The sequence below is a fragment of the Seriola dumerili genome, unplaced genomic scaffold (assembly GCF_002260705.1).
Source record: "Seriola dumerili isolate Sdu_G_001 unplaced genomic scaffold, Sdu_1.0 BDQW01000110.1, whole genome shotgun sequence".
Taxonomy (NCBI): Eukaryota; Metazoa; Chordata; class Actinopteri; order Carangiformes; family Carangidae; genus Seriola; species Seriola dumerili.
The window spans coordinates 10,659,149-10,679,449 of record NW_019174365.1 but is presented as its reverse complement, the minus strand read 5'-3'; the positions used below and the strand labels follow the sequence as shown (position 1 = coordinate 10,679,449).

The following is a 20,301-nucleotide window of genomic DNA, read 5'->3' as shown; positions in this document are numbered from 1 at the left end:
AGTCTCATTCGAGGTCTCAGTCTGTACACTTGAGCGACATTTGGTTGCAATTGGATGAGGCATTCAAGAGTTACAACAGGTTCAGTTGATTCGACCACACTCACAAAAGTGAGAAACAATGCATGTTATCTCAAATCAGACATGTTAGCTCATTTGTCGCATGGTGGCACTATCACTACCATTATTTAGTATTTGAAGAACTGAAGCATGGGGAAGCTGTTCACCAAATTCAGCGTCTCGTAGTCTTGTAGCATTTATAGTTTTAGAGATATGTATCATGTTTCATCAAGTTTCTCTTATTCCCCTATAGAAAACCTTACAAAAAGTTACAGATATCTGCATCAAAAGTCATATCAACATTCTTCTAAATATGCTTCACATTTTGGCTTTGGAGCATGTTTCTAGCAGCAACCATGTAGGGCTGGTTAAGAAAAAACCATCCAGACTTTCATCTCACCTTAAGTGGAAACTGCCGTAGCTTGGTGGGCAAAATAGCACAAAATATCAAATGGGAGGCCTAGAATTTCTTCACTCTGAAGCCATAAAAAAGATTTGTAGATGATAAAATTATACTTCTACTACAGGCTTTGTTACTGCCCTCATGTGGGCTGTTCAGGGCTCTTCACTTAAAAACTTGACCTACAGTCAGACCCGCCCAAATAACTACACAGAAACAAATGCAAATGCTGGTCTTTGTGTGAACCTGCTGGCAGTGCCAAGTGAGCATGCAGGGCTGATGTAACTGAACAGTTCATTGTGTCTTTATTCAAAAAGTTGTCTGTCTTTCTCGTTTAAATTCATACATTTGATCTTTGTTTTGTTCTTTTTCATTTTTCATTGGTCTTACTTTTATTCATGTCTCACATTTTTTTTTACACCATGTAAAATGTATGTAAAAAGAAAAAGAAGAAGAGTAGGAAGAAGACACCAAAGATGACAAAAATGAAAGACGACAAGTATTTCACAATCTTTGAGTTCAATCTAGTATTCATAACACATTTTGAATTATTACTCAAGCTACAATATCTCCAGAGGGATATCTCAGAGTTAAAAGTGCTTTATTAAAAAACAAAACAAACTCTGGTCATTGGTATGAAAACCTGTAGACTCGTGGCACTCCGCAGCACATGTTTGCCTGTTCTGGACATACAGTAACATGGGAGGGGAGGGGAAGTGTGACAGCTGCTGAGTCTTCACTGAGATCCCTTGTTAGGACACAGTGAAGCTGTCTAAACTCACCACACCGCCCACTCTGCATGCTGTCAGACTGGTTCAGCAAAAAACACTCGGTGTCACTTGTGCTTTGAATAATTGTGTGTGTGTGTGTGTGTGTGTGTGTGTGCTTGTGTTTTGTCTCAAAGACAAAAACATTCAGACAAATGAGAGCTTTTACCCCCCCCCCCTTCATATATCATCATCATATATTGTTTAGTGTTGTGTTTTAGGTGTAGATCAGAAAATGATAAAGTTGAAATAAGGATATGGGGTTAAACTGAGGCTGTGGTCTTTGATTTAGAGCTAATTTTAGGTATAAGGGTAAATCAGTTAGGTGATGGACGTCTGAAGCATTCAAAAATGTAACACAAATGTGTTTGCTAGTGGTCTTGCCCTCAGGTATGTTTCTGTGCAGGAATGTCTGCGTCATGAGGCATGTGGAGGCAGGAGGGAGCCTCTGCAACACAGGAGTGTTATTCACAGTATGGACCTGCTAGCAGACAACAACTATACACTGTTAATCACATTTTCAACATCATTTTACAGAGAAAAATCCAGCTGGCTGGACACAGCCAGATTTTTTGAACATGAACATGTTACATTTGCCCATTTAAACTGTCATTAGTAATATTCCTTTAGGGACCCAATTTAACCTCTCTGTTTGATTATATTAAAGATATAAATATATTAAAATCATTGTATTCAAATCTTACATTCAGTAGTGTTCGATGCATACAAAACTATGAATTATGGGTGGTCAAACACAGAGAAACTTCTGCTTTAAGCTCTGTTTCCACACCCTCCCCTGCCTCATTTTGGGGATACACAGCATCATGCCAACAATCCTTGGCATGTCCGGGTCTGTATAAATAGGGCGCCCATTGTGCCACAGCGAGAGGAGTCACACAGGGACTTATCATTAGTCTTATCAATTCTATATTGCATGTACTAGCTCTGCGTTGTTTCGGCGTGAGGGTAAAACGGCAGGACCTGATCCTCCTCATTCGTCAAGTTTGGACAGGTAACCGTAAACCACCTGTGGTCCACGCCCTCCTGCGCTGTGCTGTTGCACACAGGTAATGTGAAGCAGGAAGTGGCTGTCAATGCCGTCGCTGTTGGTGTAATGCGAGTGGAAATGCATCGGTGTATTTGAGAGATACAAGAGCTGCTTTTTAAGTCCCTGCTTTTAAATTTTTGCATTTAAAAAAAAAAAAAAACAGGAAGATCCACCGTTTTGTGAAGATGCGGCTCTGTGAGACCTGCGCGCTCCTGGGACTTTTATTTTTATCAATCTTCGAGGCATCAGGTGAGAAAATACAGGATGTTTCTGTCTCAGCAGGAAACATATGTTAATTTATTGTTTGGTTAACCGTTGATTTCCCACTTTTCTTCTTGCTTTGTTTATTATTTTTTCCAGTGTTCCATTTCATAGAACGTAGCCTACTGAATCACTATGAAACGTCCTGATATTGAATTGTGGCTTCATTTCAACTTTGTGCCAAATGGATCAGACTGAGATAAGTGCATGCTGTTCATTGAGGTAAAAATTGCTTACACGAAGGCGAATGCAGAGATGCACTCCTGCAAAGCACTCTGGGTAAAAGGAGCTGTGTTTAAAGTGCTATGTCAATAAATCAGAAGATAGCAGGGGACATTAAGGCAACATTACAGCAGAGTTGAAAGGCTGAAGCACATTTTCAGACTCGGTCTGAGCAGAATAACTCTGAGCCCTGACTTCTAGACCTCCATTTTCAAAAGGTTTATGAGGCATTTATGGAGCTTCCTGGAGGCATGAATCCATCATAGCTTCATTAATGATTGACCAGCAATCTGCTGCTGAGCTGTGGATCTGGCGGGCGCTTTATCACATTTTTTTGCTTAAACTCGTTCTCCCAATTTAATTCATTTTTGGCGGCAGAAGTCATCAGCAGGATGGTGAATTTATTCTCCCTCATAGCGTTTGTGGAGTTTATCTCTTTTGCCACTAAATATGACTCTTTGAACCCTGTGACATCCCCAACACACCCACTGTTCTGGCAAGTTCAGGTAGTGAGTTCCTCCTTTATTTTTTATGTCAGTGCAACTTCCCACATGTTTTTAAAAAACATTAGTGTTTTCAGTCAATGCCACAAGAAAACTGCTGAGTTAATGTAAACACCAGTGACATTATGATTTATGAAGGTGCCCTTTTTTTTAAGTTATGAATTTAATTTAAATCCTAGACTATATAGGTAATCCATAAATGATGCTGGACTGCAGAGAAGCTCCAGACAGCCTTGATAGTGGGAAGGCAGGTTTTGTTTAGGGGCTTTAGGGGAAAGTATAATTCAGAACAGGAGATTATGTGACCTTTTAGAAATACATTTATCTTAATGCTGTGTTGCTGTGTTGCAGCAATGAAATACAGTACAATATAGAGGAAGTTATAAAATTCTAAGAAGTACAGGATACTGGAAGAGTCTGTGGAAAGCAGGAGAGTAAATATTTGTATATGGAGTTATTTAGGTTCTTGTGTATGTAAGATTTGTAGTTGTGCAGGCATGTCTATATGGTATGTACATTAGTAAGTAGCTTCTGTTCTGCAATTCCTTGTTACGTTTCAGCCGCTATATACACTGATACAATATCTGCAAAGGTTGTTTTCAGCTGATGTATCCGTCTAGCTCTTGTATGAAAGTAATGAAATAGGAAAGACAATGTTTTTAGTCACTCAGGCTGCACTGAAACCACAACTGGGACTAAAACAAGGGGACAAATATGAAACCAGTGCTGCAATGTACTGTGGGTTCACATCTGCTGATGTATAAAATTACAGAGGAACTAGTTTCATCTGAGATTGTAAAAGGATAAGGCTGCATATGAATAAGTTCTTCAGTAGGAGCACTTTGCATTCACCACAGGAGAGTCTGATATCACAGGAGCAGCAGTTACTCATGGGTTTTAAAAACAACCTCTCCTTCCTGTTCCTGTCCTTACTCTGCGCTTACATGACTCACTTCAATCAGAATCCAATTAATTTGCTTTGGTCTGCCACAATTGCATACATGGGAATAGGTGTGCCTGGAACCAGTGTGTTTGCCCAAGTGTCAACATAAAGCTGTTGGTGTGTGTGTTTGGTCCCTTTTGTGAGCCAAATATTGCTGAGGTGTTGAACTGATTCTTTGAATTGTTATACAGAACAGCTGGACAGTGCTCTACTCAGTGAGAACAAACCGTTCACTTATTGGTTTACTCCCTCCTCTCTGATGAAGATCCTAACATTTGCTAAGAATCTTTGTGCGTCATCCATGTTAGAACAAGACTAAGGTGGAAGGTGTAATGGTTGCCATGTTCACCATCTTATTGAACATTTGTTAATGAGCACAAATTAGCACAAATTTAAACTACAACATGCTGGCATTCCCTCTAATATTGTGGAGATATTTCATTCTGGACCCACTGACCGACAGACCGACACCGCCATCCCTAGAGCCATGCTGCCAGTGTGGCTAAACTATCATAAAGTGTTACAAATGAAATTTCAGTAGATCAATTTATGAGCTAATCATTTCAGCTTTAGTTTTGAAGACCATACAGCCCATATGAATCACATTTGAATGAATGGATCAACTTGCAAGAATGTGTTTGTGCAATATTCAAAAAGACTGTCCAAGAAGTCCAAATATGGAGAATCTGTCTAAGCATGCACTCAAGCAGCTGTTGTGCAGTTGAAACAGAAAAACGTTGGCAATAATGCTTTAATCTTTTCCATAACCTAATGATAAATCACATCTTTACATTACTGATCACACTTTACAACATCTTTAGACTATTGGCAGCTAACTCTCTCTGATCTGTTTTGTCAGAATGCCTACAGACGGTGATCCGACCAGACAAAGGCTCCATGGTAACGGTGTCCTCCAAGCTGGATCAATGTGCTGTGTGTACAGTCAGCGGGGTGAATGACACACAGACTTCCTGCCACTCACCTATCACTTTGATACCTGAAGTGGATAACAAGCTTCTGTTCAACTGCTCTCAGCCGATTGAACAATCATATGCTGTTACAGTAACTCGGACTATTGGTGAGTTTGCAGGTGGTCTTATGGGTCTGAGTGTATATTCAAATGTACTCAGGACAAAAATGATGCTTCACGGTCAAGTGCTTAATGTTCGACAGCACCTGTTCCTTCGTTCAGTTCAAGTACTGCAAACTGGCCTCATTTTAAGTTTTTCCGGAATTGTTTTGTTAAGGGAAACAACGTGAACCAATGTGCCCAAAACATGAAAACAACATACTTAAAATGAATTGGTTACTGTTCTTGAATGTTTGTGATTACAGTCATGACCTTGGTCTATTCTGGAATGTAACTCTTTGTAGTTTACTTAAAACATCAGAGTTATTCTGTCTGAGTTGGTGATACTGAGTCACATTTACACCTGTTACAAAATAAGCAGCTGTTGTCACATTGAGATTGGGATCTTAAGATTGAACCAGCGAGATGCAATACCAAATAACAAATGCCTATCCTTGCTCATGATAAGGCCACTTTCATGTGTGCATTAAACATCTCTTATGATATACAAACATAATTTGGTGATTTAGGTTTAAGTCTTCTGGTTAGTTTCAAATTAGCTGTCAGTAAACAATTAAATTGTTTTAAAATATCGCTGCCTGGGGTTAGTTATTCAAATGAAATAGTTATAAGTGAATAGGCCTGAATTTATGTGTACTTGCAGTGGCAGGTGTGATCATTTTACAATCAAAGAGTCAACTGTTGTGGTAGCTACCTCGAGATGATAACCTAAAAAATCATGCTAGTCCACACTTCAGTCCACACTGCCCTAGACAAAGAGAAGGTTGTTGGGGTGCTCCACTTTATTTAATTCCTAATGACTCAAAGTTACATCTGTTTAATTCACATCAAAATGTAATTAATAGACTTGTATATGCACCCTATACTGTAGAAATTAAATTATTAACCATTCTGTGCTTCATTTTTTGTTTTTAATTGTAATCCAGAATGTACGAAGGACGCCTGCAGCCCTACAACAGCAGAAACTCAACCCTCCATCCTCACAGAGTTCACCAGAACCTTCACCTGGGAGCTGAAAGCACCAGAGAAGACTGTCGTGAGTCTGGACATCCTTGGGGACGGACTGATGAAGACATCACAACCATGCCCCAATGGATTTCAGTATTCAGTGGTCACCTCCGAAACAAACAGCAAGGGTCAGACTCAGTACTGTCAAGGCGGTTCTCTGACTCGTTTAGACCTGCCCAATCAAGCTGCTGTGTCTCTGCAAGTGAAACCAAAGGCTCAGGTGGAATCTGTGTTGTTTCAGGTCTCCGCTGGACCATTAAGTAAGAAAAATTACTTAATCTTCTTTTTTTAAGAAAATCCATAGTTACACTGTTGTTTTTATTTGAATCACTTTGAAACAAGCAAGTAACAAAACCTTGGGCAAGACTTTACTAAAATGATGGATTTACAAATAGCTTGTGCAACCCAGTCCTAGCGTCTGTCTCACTCTGCTTTCTACCCCCTTCAGAGGGCCGAACAATGGTTTTAACTGTTGATTCCAGCACGACTGTGGTCTTTACCCGGGATCCTAAGGGACCAGAGTGTGAAGTCTGCACCGTTGATGGCTCCACTCCGAACTGTAACCCAACAGAAAAGAGACTGAGCAATGCTGAAAAACACTCACTGGAGTTCAGCTGTCCAAAACCTCAGGACATGTACAGTGTGAAGATAAAGAAGAAGATAGGTGAGAGCCATGGAGACTACATCATAAAATTTGCATCACTTACCAGCAGAATTTGGGATTGATGCTTTTACTTCTGTAATTATTTTTGTATCTGTCATTTTTCGATGAATAAGTCATTCATCTTACAATCATGCTGGAAGTCCAGGCTCTTTCTCTTTCTGGTGTCTTCAAAAAATCTCTGTAAACTATGTAAAATTCAAACATTTATTATTTTCTTTGCTCAGAATGCACCAAGAACTCCTGCACTCCTGCGGCAGGGGAAATCGATCCCAACCCCTTGAACGACTTCAAAAGATCCCTAACATGGGACATTAGTGTCCCAGAGAGGACTGTATTGACTTTGGACTTCCCTGGTAATGGACTGAAGGAGATTTCTGGAACAGAAAACTGTCAAGATGGTTATCAGTACTCAGTGAGTACAACTAAAAGTGACGGAAACATCAAAACTAACAGCTACTGCAAAGGCGGGACAGTGTCTCATCTGAATCTGCTTGGAATGACGACTGTGACTATTGAAGTGCCCAAAGAAGGAGAACTAGATCAGACGGTATTCAGTGTCAAAGCAGCACCAAGAGGCAAGTAGCTATTAGCAGGTTAACATATCATTTTATCAAACAAAAGTTTTCTTGTATAGCACATCAATGCCTAACAACTGAAGATATATGCTTCATTAATTATACACAACAATATAGTTTTTCATAGTAGTGTAAACCTCGTCTCACAGTTGATCAACTAAGGTTTTAATTTAATTACTTGCCAAGTTTAGTTTTTCAGTTTTATTTGTTTATTCGACAGGGAAATCTGTAGATGAGCTATAATTAGCATAAAAAAGCTAACTTTAATTTGCTGTCCCAGGCCAAATGTTCAGAAAGACACCATTAAAATAAGATAAACAACACATCTTACAAAAGTCAAGTAAAGAACATAAATTAATATGCACAACACGGTGTGGAGGGTATTTTACAGCAGTTTCCATAACTAGACTAGTTTACAGCCATGCTAGCAGGTCTGTGAGGCTGTGCTTGAGCTGAATGCTAACTTCAGCCTAACGCTATCTCAATGACGGTGGTAACATGCTGATATTTGTGCCACTTACATGTTATGTGGGAGGGAAGGCTATGATGGGAGAAATTCCCTTATTTACGACTTTAAGAGTGTTTTCATCATATTTGTAATTTGTATCTATACAGCATTCTAATTTAATTGAACAAATAATAATAATGTTGAGTGATGGTTGTTTTATTCCTGAGTTGAAAGTGTGAGTTTTAAGAGTACCAAGCAATATAACACTATATCTAAGAAATTTCACCATTTCATTACCTTTAACAACAGACGGTGAAACAGATGATGGAACTCCCATACTTGTCAGAGCCAAGTCAGATATATTGGAGTTTTAAAAAAAATTTTTTAATTGACTTTCCTAGTTGTTTTACAACTTGGATGTTGATGTGATTGTATTTACAACTATAACTCCAATATGGAGTGAACGCAGCCTTAGCAGTTATAATTTTTACCGTGTCCAACTGGTATACTGACATATACCATTAAAAGAATATGTGATGTGCAATATTTTTAACTATTGTTAATATGAATTTAACATGTAACAGAATTTACTTTAGAAACCATTGTGCTGAGAGGTCTAGGCTCATTGGTGTGATCAGATTGTTTTTCTTTTATCTTTAGGTAGCAGAACCATGTCTGTGACCCCTGACCCCAACACCATGATTGTCATCAGCAGAATGTTAGATGAGCCAGACTGTAGTGTGTGCATGAACAAGGCTCCAAAACAGATATGCAACCCAAGACATCTAAGAATCACTGATCATGGCAATACCTCAGTAGAGTTTACCTGTCCTCGACCTCAGGATATTTTCAATGTGGAGATCAACAGAGAAATTGGTATGAATATCTACTATTCAGTCTGTAGTGAATTTTCTTCTGATTACGGTGCAAAAATTTAACTTGTTTTTATTCTTTAACAATTCAGTTATTTGAATCTTTGTCAACACAAAACTCTTTGAAAACCTAAATCACCATCTTTTATTTGTTCTTCTGACTCTATAAACTCCAGACTGCACGGAGACCTCATGCTCTGGTAACATTGTTCAGGCCGAGTCCTCACTGTTCCCAGACTTCAACCGGACCTTCACCTGGGACCTGAAAGTTGTCTCCACTCGGGCTTTTCAATTGGACTTCCAAGAAACAGGAATGCGACAGATTCCCAATGAGGAGACCTGTCCAGATGAGCACACATACTCTCTTGTTACCTATCTGCGCACTGGGCCAGCAACCATTGGTACCTTTTGCAAAGGGGGAACTGTGACCACCATCCTGGCACGATACAAAGGCCGTGTGTCTCTGCGGGTGCCTGGGGACGTGAAGCTGAACCCTGTTGACTTCAAACTCAATGTTGGGCCTGAGACCAGCAGTAAGCTAGTTTTTTTTGTATTTCTGTGTCTTGACAAACACTTGGCCCATCCCACACTGGATTGGCGGACACCACTACAATATATATTAAACAACAGACATCTTCCAGTACACCTAGCTGAAACTAACACAGTCCTGCATTAAATCCTCCTTGATTAAGGTTATAATGTTCAGTTTTTATTGAAACTGTTTCAGAGAGGTGTTGATTGAACTTTATGATCATTTTTGGAGGCAGCAGTTTGTGGTTCTGTCTGGTTCTGGTCTGAAATTTTACAGAGAGGTGGTAATGTTATTAAGCCTATCCTTATTATTATTATATTATTATTATTATAAGGTGGATAAAACAATAGAAACACCAGTTGAAAAACGCAATATAATTCAACAGCATCAAAACAGATTCTCAACTGGGCACAAAGACCATCACTCATTATATAAATTCTAAACAACATTCACAACAAATTCACATTTTTTCATTCTAAATACATACAGTTCTGGTTTAGTGCATATGTCATTAACCCACTTTTCGCTACTCAGCAAACATGGCTTCTTTTAAATTTTTTTGTTTTGTTTTGTTTGTTTTTATTATTAAAGAATAAATCAGCTAAATTATAGTTGTGAATAAGTTTTCAATCATCATCTTATATAAAAAGAGAACTGACTGAACAGTTTAGCCTTTAAGTATTGCTGTATAAGATGAAAATGACAGTTAGGTACCTATAATTGCATTCAAAAGCTTATCCAAAGAGATCTAGATGACCCCCTGGGCATATTTGTAACCACAATATTCTCACCTTGTTTCCATCCAGTGGTGGCCATTGTGAAAGTCAATCTATCACGAGGTGTATCAGACACAGACTTCATCACGGCCAACTATCCCAGAGATTTCCCTGATAACCAGCAGATGCAGTGGGACTTCATGGTGCCCGGCATGCACAACTACACCATGCATTTTCGTGATCACACAGCCCCAGAGTGCCTCAGCAGTGAAGTGGAGGTGGAGTACAAGAAAGAGAACAAGAAGGTGACCAAACTGACTCTGACAGATCCTCAGCCGGAGCATCAGCAGGGCAACTTCAACATGGTGCTCAAGAACTGTGAAACCAACAGGACGATACAGGGACTCACCTTGAAATACAGAGTTTCTGTAATGAGGAGTGGGCATCCAGGTACAGTGTAAAATCTTACATGATCGTTGTTATTGCACAGCCAAGAACGTCTTCACATGCACTGTAGTAGCCTGGTCACTGTAAATCCACATAAACATTAAGCAGGTCAGAAATCCGCTCTCCCCCTAACCTCAAACCTTATTTTGGACCCATGGCTTGCTTCTTGTTTCAGTTTTAGTCAGACTTTGAATGGAATTATTTTACATTCGAGGATCCCTCGCTCGGTGTAATAACCTCTTTTTTTCATCCAGCTGCCCCGTTGCTACTTTCTCCGTCTGCAGTCTTTTGTTGTGCACAGACAAATCTGCGTTCTGGGTATCTGGAGAAACCAGATTTCTTGTTTTCATTACAGTTAAAAAAAAAAATAAAAATCAGCTTCACTGGAGAAAGCCGACTGTAACCTGATTACTCAAGTGCATGTAAATGCACTGGTGGTGAGTTGGTTGATTCCAGTTCTGTTGAAACTTCAGATTTGATTTGAAACGGATGCTTGTGAATGTCATACTGTACATAAGAGGCACAAGCTGGGTCTATGTGAGTAGATCAAAATTATGCTCAGATCTGACTTTTCGATTGTCCACCTGTCTGTGATGTCAGTGTGCTAATTTAATCCTGTATGTTTTTGAAATGAGACAAAAATAGAGTAACACATAATATTGTCATAACAAAAGCACAAGTCAGGATGAATACTCAAATGATGCCTCCATGTTGTATTTCCTTTTCAGTTCTGTGTACGGTGGATCTAACCAAACAGCAAGGAGTGTCCCTGCAGATAGAGAAAGTGGGTTCTGATCCATATTGTGAGATGAGCATTAACTCCAAGGTGGAGAAGAAGATAAACATAGCTGCGGGCACAAAGGCCAACCTCTCCTTCCTCGACTGTCCAAATGAAGATGTGCGCCTGACAGCCACCGAAGTCATTGGTGAGATGATTATTTATGTGTATATTCGTGACTAGCTAAAATTATTGTAGCATGTTTTTTTGTTTTCTTCTTACTGAAAGTCTTTTTGAGTGATGAGAAGATTGATACCAGTCTCATGTCTATGCAGTAAATACAAAACGTTGAACAGAGCCAGGCTAGCGGTTTCCATCTGTTTCTAGTCTTTAAGCTAAGCTAAGCTAACTGGCTGCTGGCTGTGTTTACATATTTATCATACAGACATGAGAGTGGCATCAGTCTTTTCATGTAACTCTCAGCAAGAAAGTGAATTACCATATTTCAAATATGTTGAACTCTATCTTTGTATTTGTTTCTCTGGGTTTTCCTTTAGTTTAGAAACTTAATATTCTCAATCTCTAATGTGCCTTTTAATACCAGGTTGCCAAAATGTGGCATCATGCCCTTCGACTCTCCTCACTGTGCCAAAACTGGATTCCTGTCTACCGATGTCACTCCACAGCTTCACGTGGCACCTCAACATCCCTCAGGACGGCACAGTGGACCTGGTGTCGCCCACGGGGAGTCTCCAGCAATCCATCCCTGGCCAGAAATGTGATCAGTCTGTCTCATTGCATGTGTCAGAGGAGGATGGGTTTACTGTTGGTGATTTCTGCTTTAATGGAACCATCCAGAAAGTTCAGGTGCACGCCAACGTCTCCATCACAGCTACAGCCCAGAACTTTACCAGGACCAGGGGGCCTTTTCTCAATGCCAGCTTCAGTCAGGAGATCCCAGGTAAAACATAAATGTAATAATAGTATAGTATAATTTCCCAGAGCCCTAAGTGTCCTCTTCCTATTAATGGTTTTGTTCGACTAACAATCCAAAACCTAAAGATATTCATACCATATTCATACATTCATATGATTTTGCACAGGGTTACAGTTATTGTGTTACTGCTAATGTTAATGCTGCTGCATGTCTGCTGGATGTGTAAACAAGCAATTGTGTGCAAACAAATTTGTCATATCAACTTTATAAGGCGACAATAGGTTACCTGTCGTTGTTTACCTTGCAATCTTCCCCTACAGTTCATCACCAAATAAATGCAACAAGTCCAGACACATTCCCCGGGTGTTTGTTAACATTGTAGCCATTCTAGATAATGTAGGAAAGAAGAGGTTCAAGCACTGTGGGTGAGGCAGATGAGGGTAGTTAGATACGCAGCTCCATAAAAAAAGTGAAATGCACTGAACATCTAGATTTCATCCATTATGTGCAATATGAAATTGTAATGGATGTTATTCACTTTTTTCTGGTATTTTATAAACCAAATGGTTAACTGGATTATTGAACAAATAATCAGCAGATTAATCGATAATGAAAATGAAATTATCATGCTGTAATGTTCTATTCATTGTGCTCTGTAATTACGGCCTAATGAAACATTCACTTTACTCCAAAACGCCACACGGGGGCACTGTTGTACCACGGATGCTGGAGACACCTTTTTAAACGTATCGACCAGCAGAGATTAATCACGCACAGGATACAGTACCGACACTCAGCATTATTTCCATCCCCTTTTCAGAGACCATTATTTACAGAGTCAACCCTGGGATATTGTCTCCAACCCTGCTGGCCACCCCCAACTGGCCCCAGGGCATGAAACCTTCCTCCACCATGTCCTGGATTGTCACCGTGCCGAGCCACTACCAGGCACATGTGCAGTTTGTCAACGTCAGCCAACCCAAATGCCTCGAGCGGCACACTGCCATCATAGTGAAGATGCTGGGGTATGAGGAGGAACTCATGAGCCGCCGGGAGGACGAGCAGGCGGAGGACAAGTTATTGATCCCGCAGAGTTTCTATCTCAACATGTCCAACTGTATACCAGAGGAGGGACACTTTGGTGCAGTGACCAAAATCGTTCTGCAGAGGAAGACCAGTAAGCAAGCACTTGTCTCGGCCTTTCATAGGCATGAAAAAACCCTTACTGTGAAAACCAAAGTAAACAAATGAATTCTCCCATATTTTCCTTTTTCCTCTGTAGATGTCTTAGCCATCATCCTCGGGATAGTAGGAGCTCTTTTGCTAATGCTGATAGTGCTGGCTGTGGTATGCATCATCACGAAGTGAGTACAAGTATAACAAAACTCTCAAAACATCTGGGCCCATATTTATGAAACCATTGAAACTGACATTCTACAAATCCTTCGCCTTTACTTCTACTTTACTTACTAAAATGAATGCTAGTTATCAAAATTCTTGTGTCTTCAAACGCTCATTGGTTGTGATGGTTTTTATGTTGAGAATATATGATCAGGGGTGTGAACAACAAGAACCTAGCTTGAGCTCACAAGATAAGGTGATTAAGCGTTATGAATCGAGTCAAAAATGTAACTGCATACACAAATGAATAATGTTACTTAAATAATAGATACATTCTTTAATCAATACCAAGACAAAAAATATAGGTAACTGAAGAGCTGAAAAATAAAATTAGTGAGATCAGGAGATAAAATAATTATGTTTTAATTTATTTTATCAAATAATAAGTGGTAAAGGAAAAAAATCTTAATATTTCTTTCTTCAGTTTTATTTATTGATGCAATCAGTTATATTTTTGAGGCTCCATACATCTCTACAAAAGTAATATGAGGCAGGGAAATATAAGTATAAATACATTTTTAATTTTTAAGATTTTTTTACTGATTAGACATTAGACATTAATGCAACAACTTTCTGTGGTTATTATTGAAAATATTATTTGTTGATGTATTCAGTTATATTTTTATAAAATTTTATATTTTACTACATTTTGTCAGTTTTGGGGCTCCATACATGAGTACATTCTTAGTAAAGTGATAATTATTTGTAATTTACCTCTAAAATTGGCCTTTAACTGACAGCTTTTGTTGACTCTTTCTTATTGATTCCAATCTGCGTTCATCTTTTCAAACAGGAAAAAGAAAAAGGAAAGAACGAATAAGGAGGCCTCCATCTACATTGGAAAAGGGAGTTTCTTCCGCCCAGGTGACAAGCACTTCACCAAAACCCGACCTGACAACAACTCCCACGTCTACGACTCCATAGATGAAATGATGGTGTACGGACATCTGCTGGGTGAAACCAGCTACGCCGACAGCATGCAGGACCACTTCACAGGGATGCAGGCGGACTCTTATAACACATTTACAGGCCCCACTGACGGACAGCTGCCTGTTATCAAAGAACCGGACCCAGAGCCCAAGATTGACCAGTACAAGACGTTCCTGGACCCCTCTGAGACTTTCATCCCATCCCGTCCGCGGACTCCCATCGACCGGCAGGACAGCCTCGGCTTTCAGGACCGCAGGATGGTGGACAATGAACTGTACACGTTCAAGAGCACAGGGGACATAAACACAATCCGGCTCTCTGGAGCCGACATGGAGCCACAGCCGCCGATAACAGAGGAGTCCTTGTAGTGCATTAGGACTTCAGCTGCATGATGGACTGCTGCTACTCTACTCTCATTACAGCACCAAGTATTATCTGGTCTGTACTGACGTGAACTTTGTGCCTCGATCACACTCAGTGATTAACTTTTAATGTGGGTGTTCGTCATCTTTGTCAGAACTTCAGCTTCAAGAGTAGAAGTGTTGATCCTCTTTTTTAAAGGAATAATTTGACATTTTGGGAGATAGATTGCTGTCTACAGAATATAGTAGATATGAAGCTACTGCCAGCAGCTGGTTAGCTTAGCTAAGCATAAAGGCTGGAAATGGGTAAAATGTTAGCCTGGTTCTGTTTAAACACCACCACCTACCAGCACCTCTAAAGCTTATTAATTAAATTAGTTATATATTGTGTTTGTTTGTAATCCATGCAGTGACTTCCTGAAGTCCGCACAAACATGAAGATGATATTGATCTTCATGTCTAATAAAATCAAGAATACATATTTCCCAAAATGTCGATCTATTCCTTTAATGTTTGATATGTTTAGTTTTATTAAATTTCAGTCCATGTGACATGGATTCAGGAGCAGGGACTATGGAAAAAGATGTGCAAGTACCTCTGGTGTTTGTTTTTAAAAGTGTTTGTTAGATTGTTTTATAGTTTTTTTTTTTTCTTTAAATGTAAATACAGTTTTTTTTTTTTTTTTTTTTTCTTTTCCAATAAATTCTAGGTGAATAGCTCTGTGGGGAGACAGTTTACTTCTTGAGGTAATGGCTGCCATCACACATTAAAGCAGTGACATTTAACTTTCCCTCTTATGCTGAAACATTGACCTTTTGCATGGTGAAAACAATTTCAACCACAGGAACTCCAGCCATGAAAAACAGAGTGAAGGAGGGTGTGGAAGAGAAGACTGCAGACTGCAGAGCAGTAGCCAGTGTTTACTGTGGAGAAGTGTTTTTCACTGGAAACAATGACTGCACACGCCAGGTTTACAGAGCTGCATCCCATTTCTTACAGCTGCAAGCGGTTACACCATATTCTGTGACCGCTGTGGAGTGTGACCGCAGGGGGGCACGTGAAGGAAAGGTGAAGTACCTGACTACATTTAGATAGTGCTTATTTTATTCAGTCTTCAGGCACAGTAGGTGTCAATTTATGACACAGGCCTTATAGATGACCCTGCTGTGCCTGGAAATTGAACAATTTCATTCTGCTGTGCCTCTGTCGACCTGCACCTGAAAATTTTAGAAAAAAAAAAAAAACCCTACATCCAGTAATTCTCAAATACTTGCGTGCGGTACAGTAATTCCTGTATTGCATCCCAAATTGTTTTTGCAGTTTACACTCACATTTTTTGTATAGATTAACCATATGAGATTGACTGCATAGTAATTAGTGGGTTTTAGAGAAGCTGGTCAGCAGTTATTGTTATTGTTGTTGCCATTATCCCTGTTTCCGATGTTTGTGCCCAGAAGAAACTGAAACTGAACAAACTGTTTAGTGGCTGCTGTTGCTGTAGCTTCACATTTGCCATATAATTACGAGAGTGGCATCGATCTTCTCATGCAACACTCGGCAAGAAAGCAAATAACTGCATTTCCCAAAATGATAAGAGGATTTTTGCATTTTATTGATGTTCATTTTCAGGTTACATCAGGCTAGATATTACAGCAGAATACAAAACTAGCAAACTGAAATAATCTCTTAAAAGAATTCTGATTGAAGATGATGAAGATTGAGTTTACTGCAGTATCACTTATATTATTCTGGCTCCTTGTGAGTCTTGTCGGTAAAATACAGTAGTTAGTTGTGAGGGGTTGCCTTAGTTTAAACCAGTGGTTCTCAACCAGTGAGTCACGGAGCTGTTGTAATGTTGAGGTGTGGATGTGTGGACATAATGGAAAAGTTACACCCAGTTTTTACATTTGTGAAAGGTGCCAGCACCCACGCACATTTTATTGCAGGAACACTGGTATTTTGAATTATGAACATCTAATAAGCCTATATATGTTTTGATATTATTGGAAAATTATAATTTTGTATATTTTTTAAAAAGAGGATTTAGACAAAAATCTATAAATGACTGCAGAAGTCACTGATGCCTAAGTGAAGATATGATGTCCCATAATCTCTGGCTTATTCTTGACTGGACTTTGTTCTCCTTGGTTTCATTGTGACCACAAGGAATCCTGAAAATTACATATCACCAGATCCCTTTTGTGAAAAATATCAGCTTCACATATCAATGTCTCCTGCAGCAGACCGTGACTGCTAGATCTGAATTTGGTCACGATGCAAAACCAGCTGAGAACCACTGGCTTAAAAACTCCTTTGAGAATAGCAGGCAAAGTGGAATTGCAGATAGAGTACACAGACAAAGCAGCTAAAACCATGCGCAGAGTCTATGGTGAGATAAATGTAATCAAACAATGTTGAACTGGCAGACAGAGGGCTTCTCCTCACGGCAGTTCTCGTCAAACCACTTCCCACGGGAGGCCACGGACAGGACGACACAGTTCTGGGACTGGCCTCCGTCTGGCTGAGGGGACCGGGAATTGGATGTGTCCCAGTTTTTGTATCCGATGCTGACGCCGGTCTGGTCCATCCAGGTGCCCTCAGTCACCATGTCGTTGACGCCCAGCCAGATCTGCTCATTCGGGCCCAGTCTCTGGCGGATGTAATCTCTGAGCTGGTCGTTCTCATCGCTGGATGTGGGCGTACCGAGGACACCGCCCAGGGCGTTACAGTCTTCACTGGCAGTGTGATAGCGCTTCTTCACAGGCTCAGCTAAGAAACACTTGCCGTGGGTCTTTATGCCTTTCAAACAGACTGATGGGGGGGGGGGGGGGGGGGGTAAAAGGGAGAAGATGTTTAGACAGTGTCATCTTTCATTCTTTTTTTCCTCAGGAGATAATACAGCTATCCCGTTATCTCTGAGGACTGCCCTTTGATAATATGAATAACAGTAGCCCTGTGGTATTTTGAGACAGGATATAAGCACAAGATCCTCAGTGATAATGAGCAACATGATGAAAAAAGGTGCTTTCCATCAGCGCTGAGGATGTTAGGATTGGCAGGAACAACTGGATATCATTTTGTGTTCTGAACAAGGGATCAGACAAAGGTTTGCCATGTGCTTCCCACATTAAAACGTGCAGTTTCAAAGACTGCACATGTATCCCATCTGTCTTTATTTTTAAGAGAGGCGTAACACAGACTATTGACTACAACTTGAATACATCTTTGGTGCCCTGACTCGTGTAGCTCATGTCACGTTATCAATGAATTCTCTTTAAATGTTCGAGTTTTAATCTCTGCAGCTGGAAGTGAGACTAAGAGGTGTTGTTTGTCTGCACTGATGGCTGCTTACCCACCTCCATGCGTGATCATAAACTAAGTTGAGCTGCTGATGTGCACGTCTAAGGCTAGAGGGTCTGTCAGTGGGTTTCCAAAGTTGCCGTTTGAGTCACATCTCACATCACACATACTATATCATTTCCTCTTAGTGTATAAAGGTAAAGTACAAGTGCATTTCCACCAACAGGAACTTTAATTTCCTAAGAACTGATGTACAGGAACTTTCCCAAGGGTAAAACTTCCTCCAGTGTATTGTCTAAGGCCAAAGCCACATGAAGATTTAAAAAAAAAAAATGAGACTGATGTTGTATCAAAAGCTCAACTTTCACCTTTCATGTCACATCAAAGATATAGAGTGATGACGACATATAAAGCGAAAATGGCCAACAAAGCCTGGGCTTTGTCATCGATCCATCAGTAGTAAAACATCTTGAGCTGCTCTGTCCCGATTATTGCCACAACTTACAAGCAAAACAACGGGTTTGCAGTTGCAATCTTTTAAAAACGCCGGGTGTATAACAGTGTTGCTTGACCAATCAGTGACGTTCAGTGCTCCAAGCCTCACCCAGAAAGTTCCTGAACCATCAGAAAGTATGACCCCTTGAAGAAGGGACTTGTTTTGGTTGGTTAAACCGTCTCCCCAGAGCTTCATTTACACCCTGGTCCCTCTGGTGGAAACGAATGCAGGGGAACTAAGTTTCTCAAAAGGTTCCTGTTCCCTGGGAAACGTTCCTGCAGCGGAAACACACCTTATGTTGCTATTTTTGTAAACTAACTGCTACGACAGTATGCTATGACAGTTAATGTATAGTACACAATGTACAGAATTAACATATAGTACTGATTTGGGACACAGGTAATAACTGCCTGGTGATTTGGTGAAAGCAATGTTACTTGAGACCATGCACCGTGAGAGCACTTCATGAACTAAAATAAAGCTCCTCAGACTAGATCCTGGCACGGGGCCCCTCTACAAGACAGGGTCTCAAGATAAGGTCTTAATGCAGGATCCACCTCGGTTGACATTGTCCCTTAGTATTGCATATTTCTATTAAAAGACTTTTAAATCACACATTTTAAACACAATTGATTAAAATGCAGCTCTTCACTTTGACTGATTAGTAATCCAGCCTTACTTCGGACCACTTGGTCAAGCATCAAGTTAACACCACTGCTCGTGGTTGTGGGGTACATTCAAATAATAGAGTCCTACTTAACAGGAATTATTTTTGTAATTTAAACCAGATCTTCAAACTCAGTTTTACCTGTCTGCAGGGCTTGTTGTTCCTTCAGGAGGTTCAGCTCCTGGACAATGTCGTTGATCTGTTTCTGCAGCCCCTCCATGGCAGCATCCTTTGTCGTATCTGGAGTCCGGCAGCACCAGGGACACAAGAACATTCAAATCAGGTCATATGAAATTTAGTGGGAATCCGTGCATCAAAGGACAACTAACTAATGTTTGAATAAAGTCTTATTTCAGGGTTTTTAGCACATGATTATGAGGAAAACAAAGAAAAATAAAGAAAATAAAATTTCATAGCAGTATCTCAAAGAACAATCACATTGTCCGGATGTTGTCTATCTACCTTTTTTCACGAGCTTCTTCCTCGATGGAGTCTGCTGAAGCGAGCAGTTCACCAGCAGTAGTGCTCCCAGCAACACACACACTCTGAACTCCATGGTTAGACCTGTTGAATGAGGCTGCTCCAACGTGGAAGCTTGCAATTTATCGCTCTCTCTCTCTCTCTCTCACACCCTCCCTCTCATCGCTCAGAACAGGGAAAAATACTGAGGTCCAAAACTGCCATTTGCAGGAATAACAATCCAACCTCAAGAGCATTTAAAGATGGTGTGTGTGTATGTGTGTGTGTGTATGTGTTTTTTTTCTCTCATCTGGCTCCAGACGCTTCACATGGAGGAGCAGTGCTAACTAGAGCCAGGTCTGGAGAGCAGGTGGAGACTGGCAGACAAAGCGAGACAGTGTGAAACAGTTATGACATAACCCTGTGCGGCTTCCATCAGAGTGTATGAAAAAGTAATAAACAAACACTGATTCATCTG

The 20,301-nt window shown here is 40.2% G+C and overlaps 2 protein-coding genes across 2 annotated transcripts; one reads left to right on the top strand and one right to left on the bottom strand.

Annotated features, from left to right (window-relative positions):
* Positions 1 to 2,451: 2,451 nt before the first annotated feature.
* On the top strand, positions 2,452 to 15,559 carry LOC111223132 (CUB domain-containing protein 1-like). The gene is made up of 13 exons (XM_022747160.1): positions 2,452 to 2,521; positions 5,061 to 5,279; positions 6,218 to 6,559; positions 6,748 to 6,963; positions 7,188 to 7,538; positions 8,647 to 8,862; positions 9,035 to 9,391; positions 10,197 to 10,556; positions 11,282 to 11,479; positions 11,876 to 12,232; positions 13,029 to 13,385; positions 13,491 to 13,572; positions 14,403 to 15,559. Exons 1-13 carry the CDS (start codon positions 2,458 to 2,460, stop codon positions 14,905 to 14,907), a joined length of 3,624 nt encoding a protein of 1,207 aa, XP_022602881.1. The 5' UTR covers positions 2,452 to 2,457; the 3' UTR covers positions 14,908 to 15,559.
* Positions 15,560 to 16,503: 944 nt separating this feature from the next.
* Positions 16,504 to 19,927, bottom strand: LOC111223368 (tetranectin-like). Its single transcript, XM_022747477.1, has 3 exons — positions 19,827 to 19,927; positions 19,506 to 19,604; positions 16,504 to 17,712 (listed from the first exon to the last, which is right to left on the bottom strand). The coding sequence occupies exons 1-3, from the start codon at positions 19,918 to 19,920 to the stop codon at positions 17,306 to 17,308; spliced, it is 600 nt and encodes a 199-aa protein (XP_022603198.1). The 5' UTR covers positions 19,921 to 19,927; the 3' UTR covers positions 16,504 to 17,305.
* Positions 19,928 to 20,301: the final 374 nt, after the last annotated feature.

What these genes read in the sequence shown, in the direction of transcription:
- LOC111223132 (XM_022747160.1), top strand. Translation starts at nt 2,458, where the DNA reads ATGCGGCTCTGTGAGACCTGCGCGCTCCTGGGACTTTTATTTTTATCA. An exon ending in GAAGATAAAGAAGAAGATAG is followed by an intron (nt 6,964 to 7,187) that starts GTGAGAGCCATG and finishes TTCTTTGCTCAG; the next exon opens with AATGCACCAAGAACTCCTGC. An exon ending in GGAGATCAACAGAGAAATTG is followed by an intron (nt 8,863 to 9,034) that starts GTATGAATATCT and finishes TATAAACTCCAG; the next exon opens with ACTGCACGGAGACCTCATGC.
- LOC111223368 (XM_022747477.1), bottom strand. Translation starts at nt 19,920, where the DNA reads ATGGAGTTCAGAGTGTGTGTGTTGCTGGGAGCACTACTGCTGGTGAAC. An exon ending in GAAGAAGCTCGTGAAAAAAG is followed by an intron (nt 19,605 to 19,826) that starts GTAGATAGACAA and finishes GCCGGACTCCAG; the next exon opens with ATACGACAAAGGATGCTGCC. An exon ending in ACAACAAGCCCTGCAGACAG is followed by an intron (nt 17,713 to 19,505) that starts GTAAAACTGAGT and finishes CCCCCCCATCAG; the next exon opens with TCTGTTTGAAAGGCATAAAG.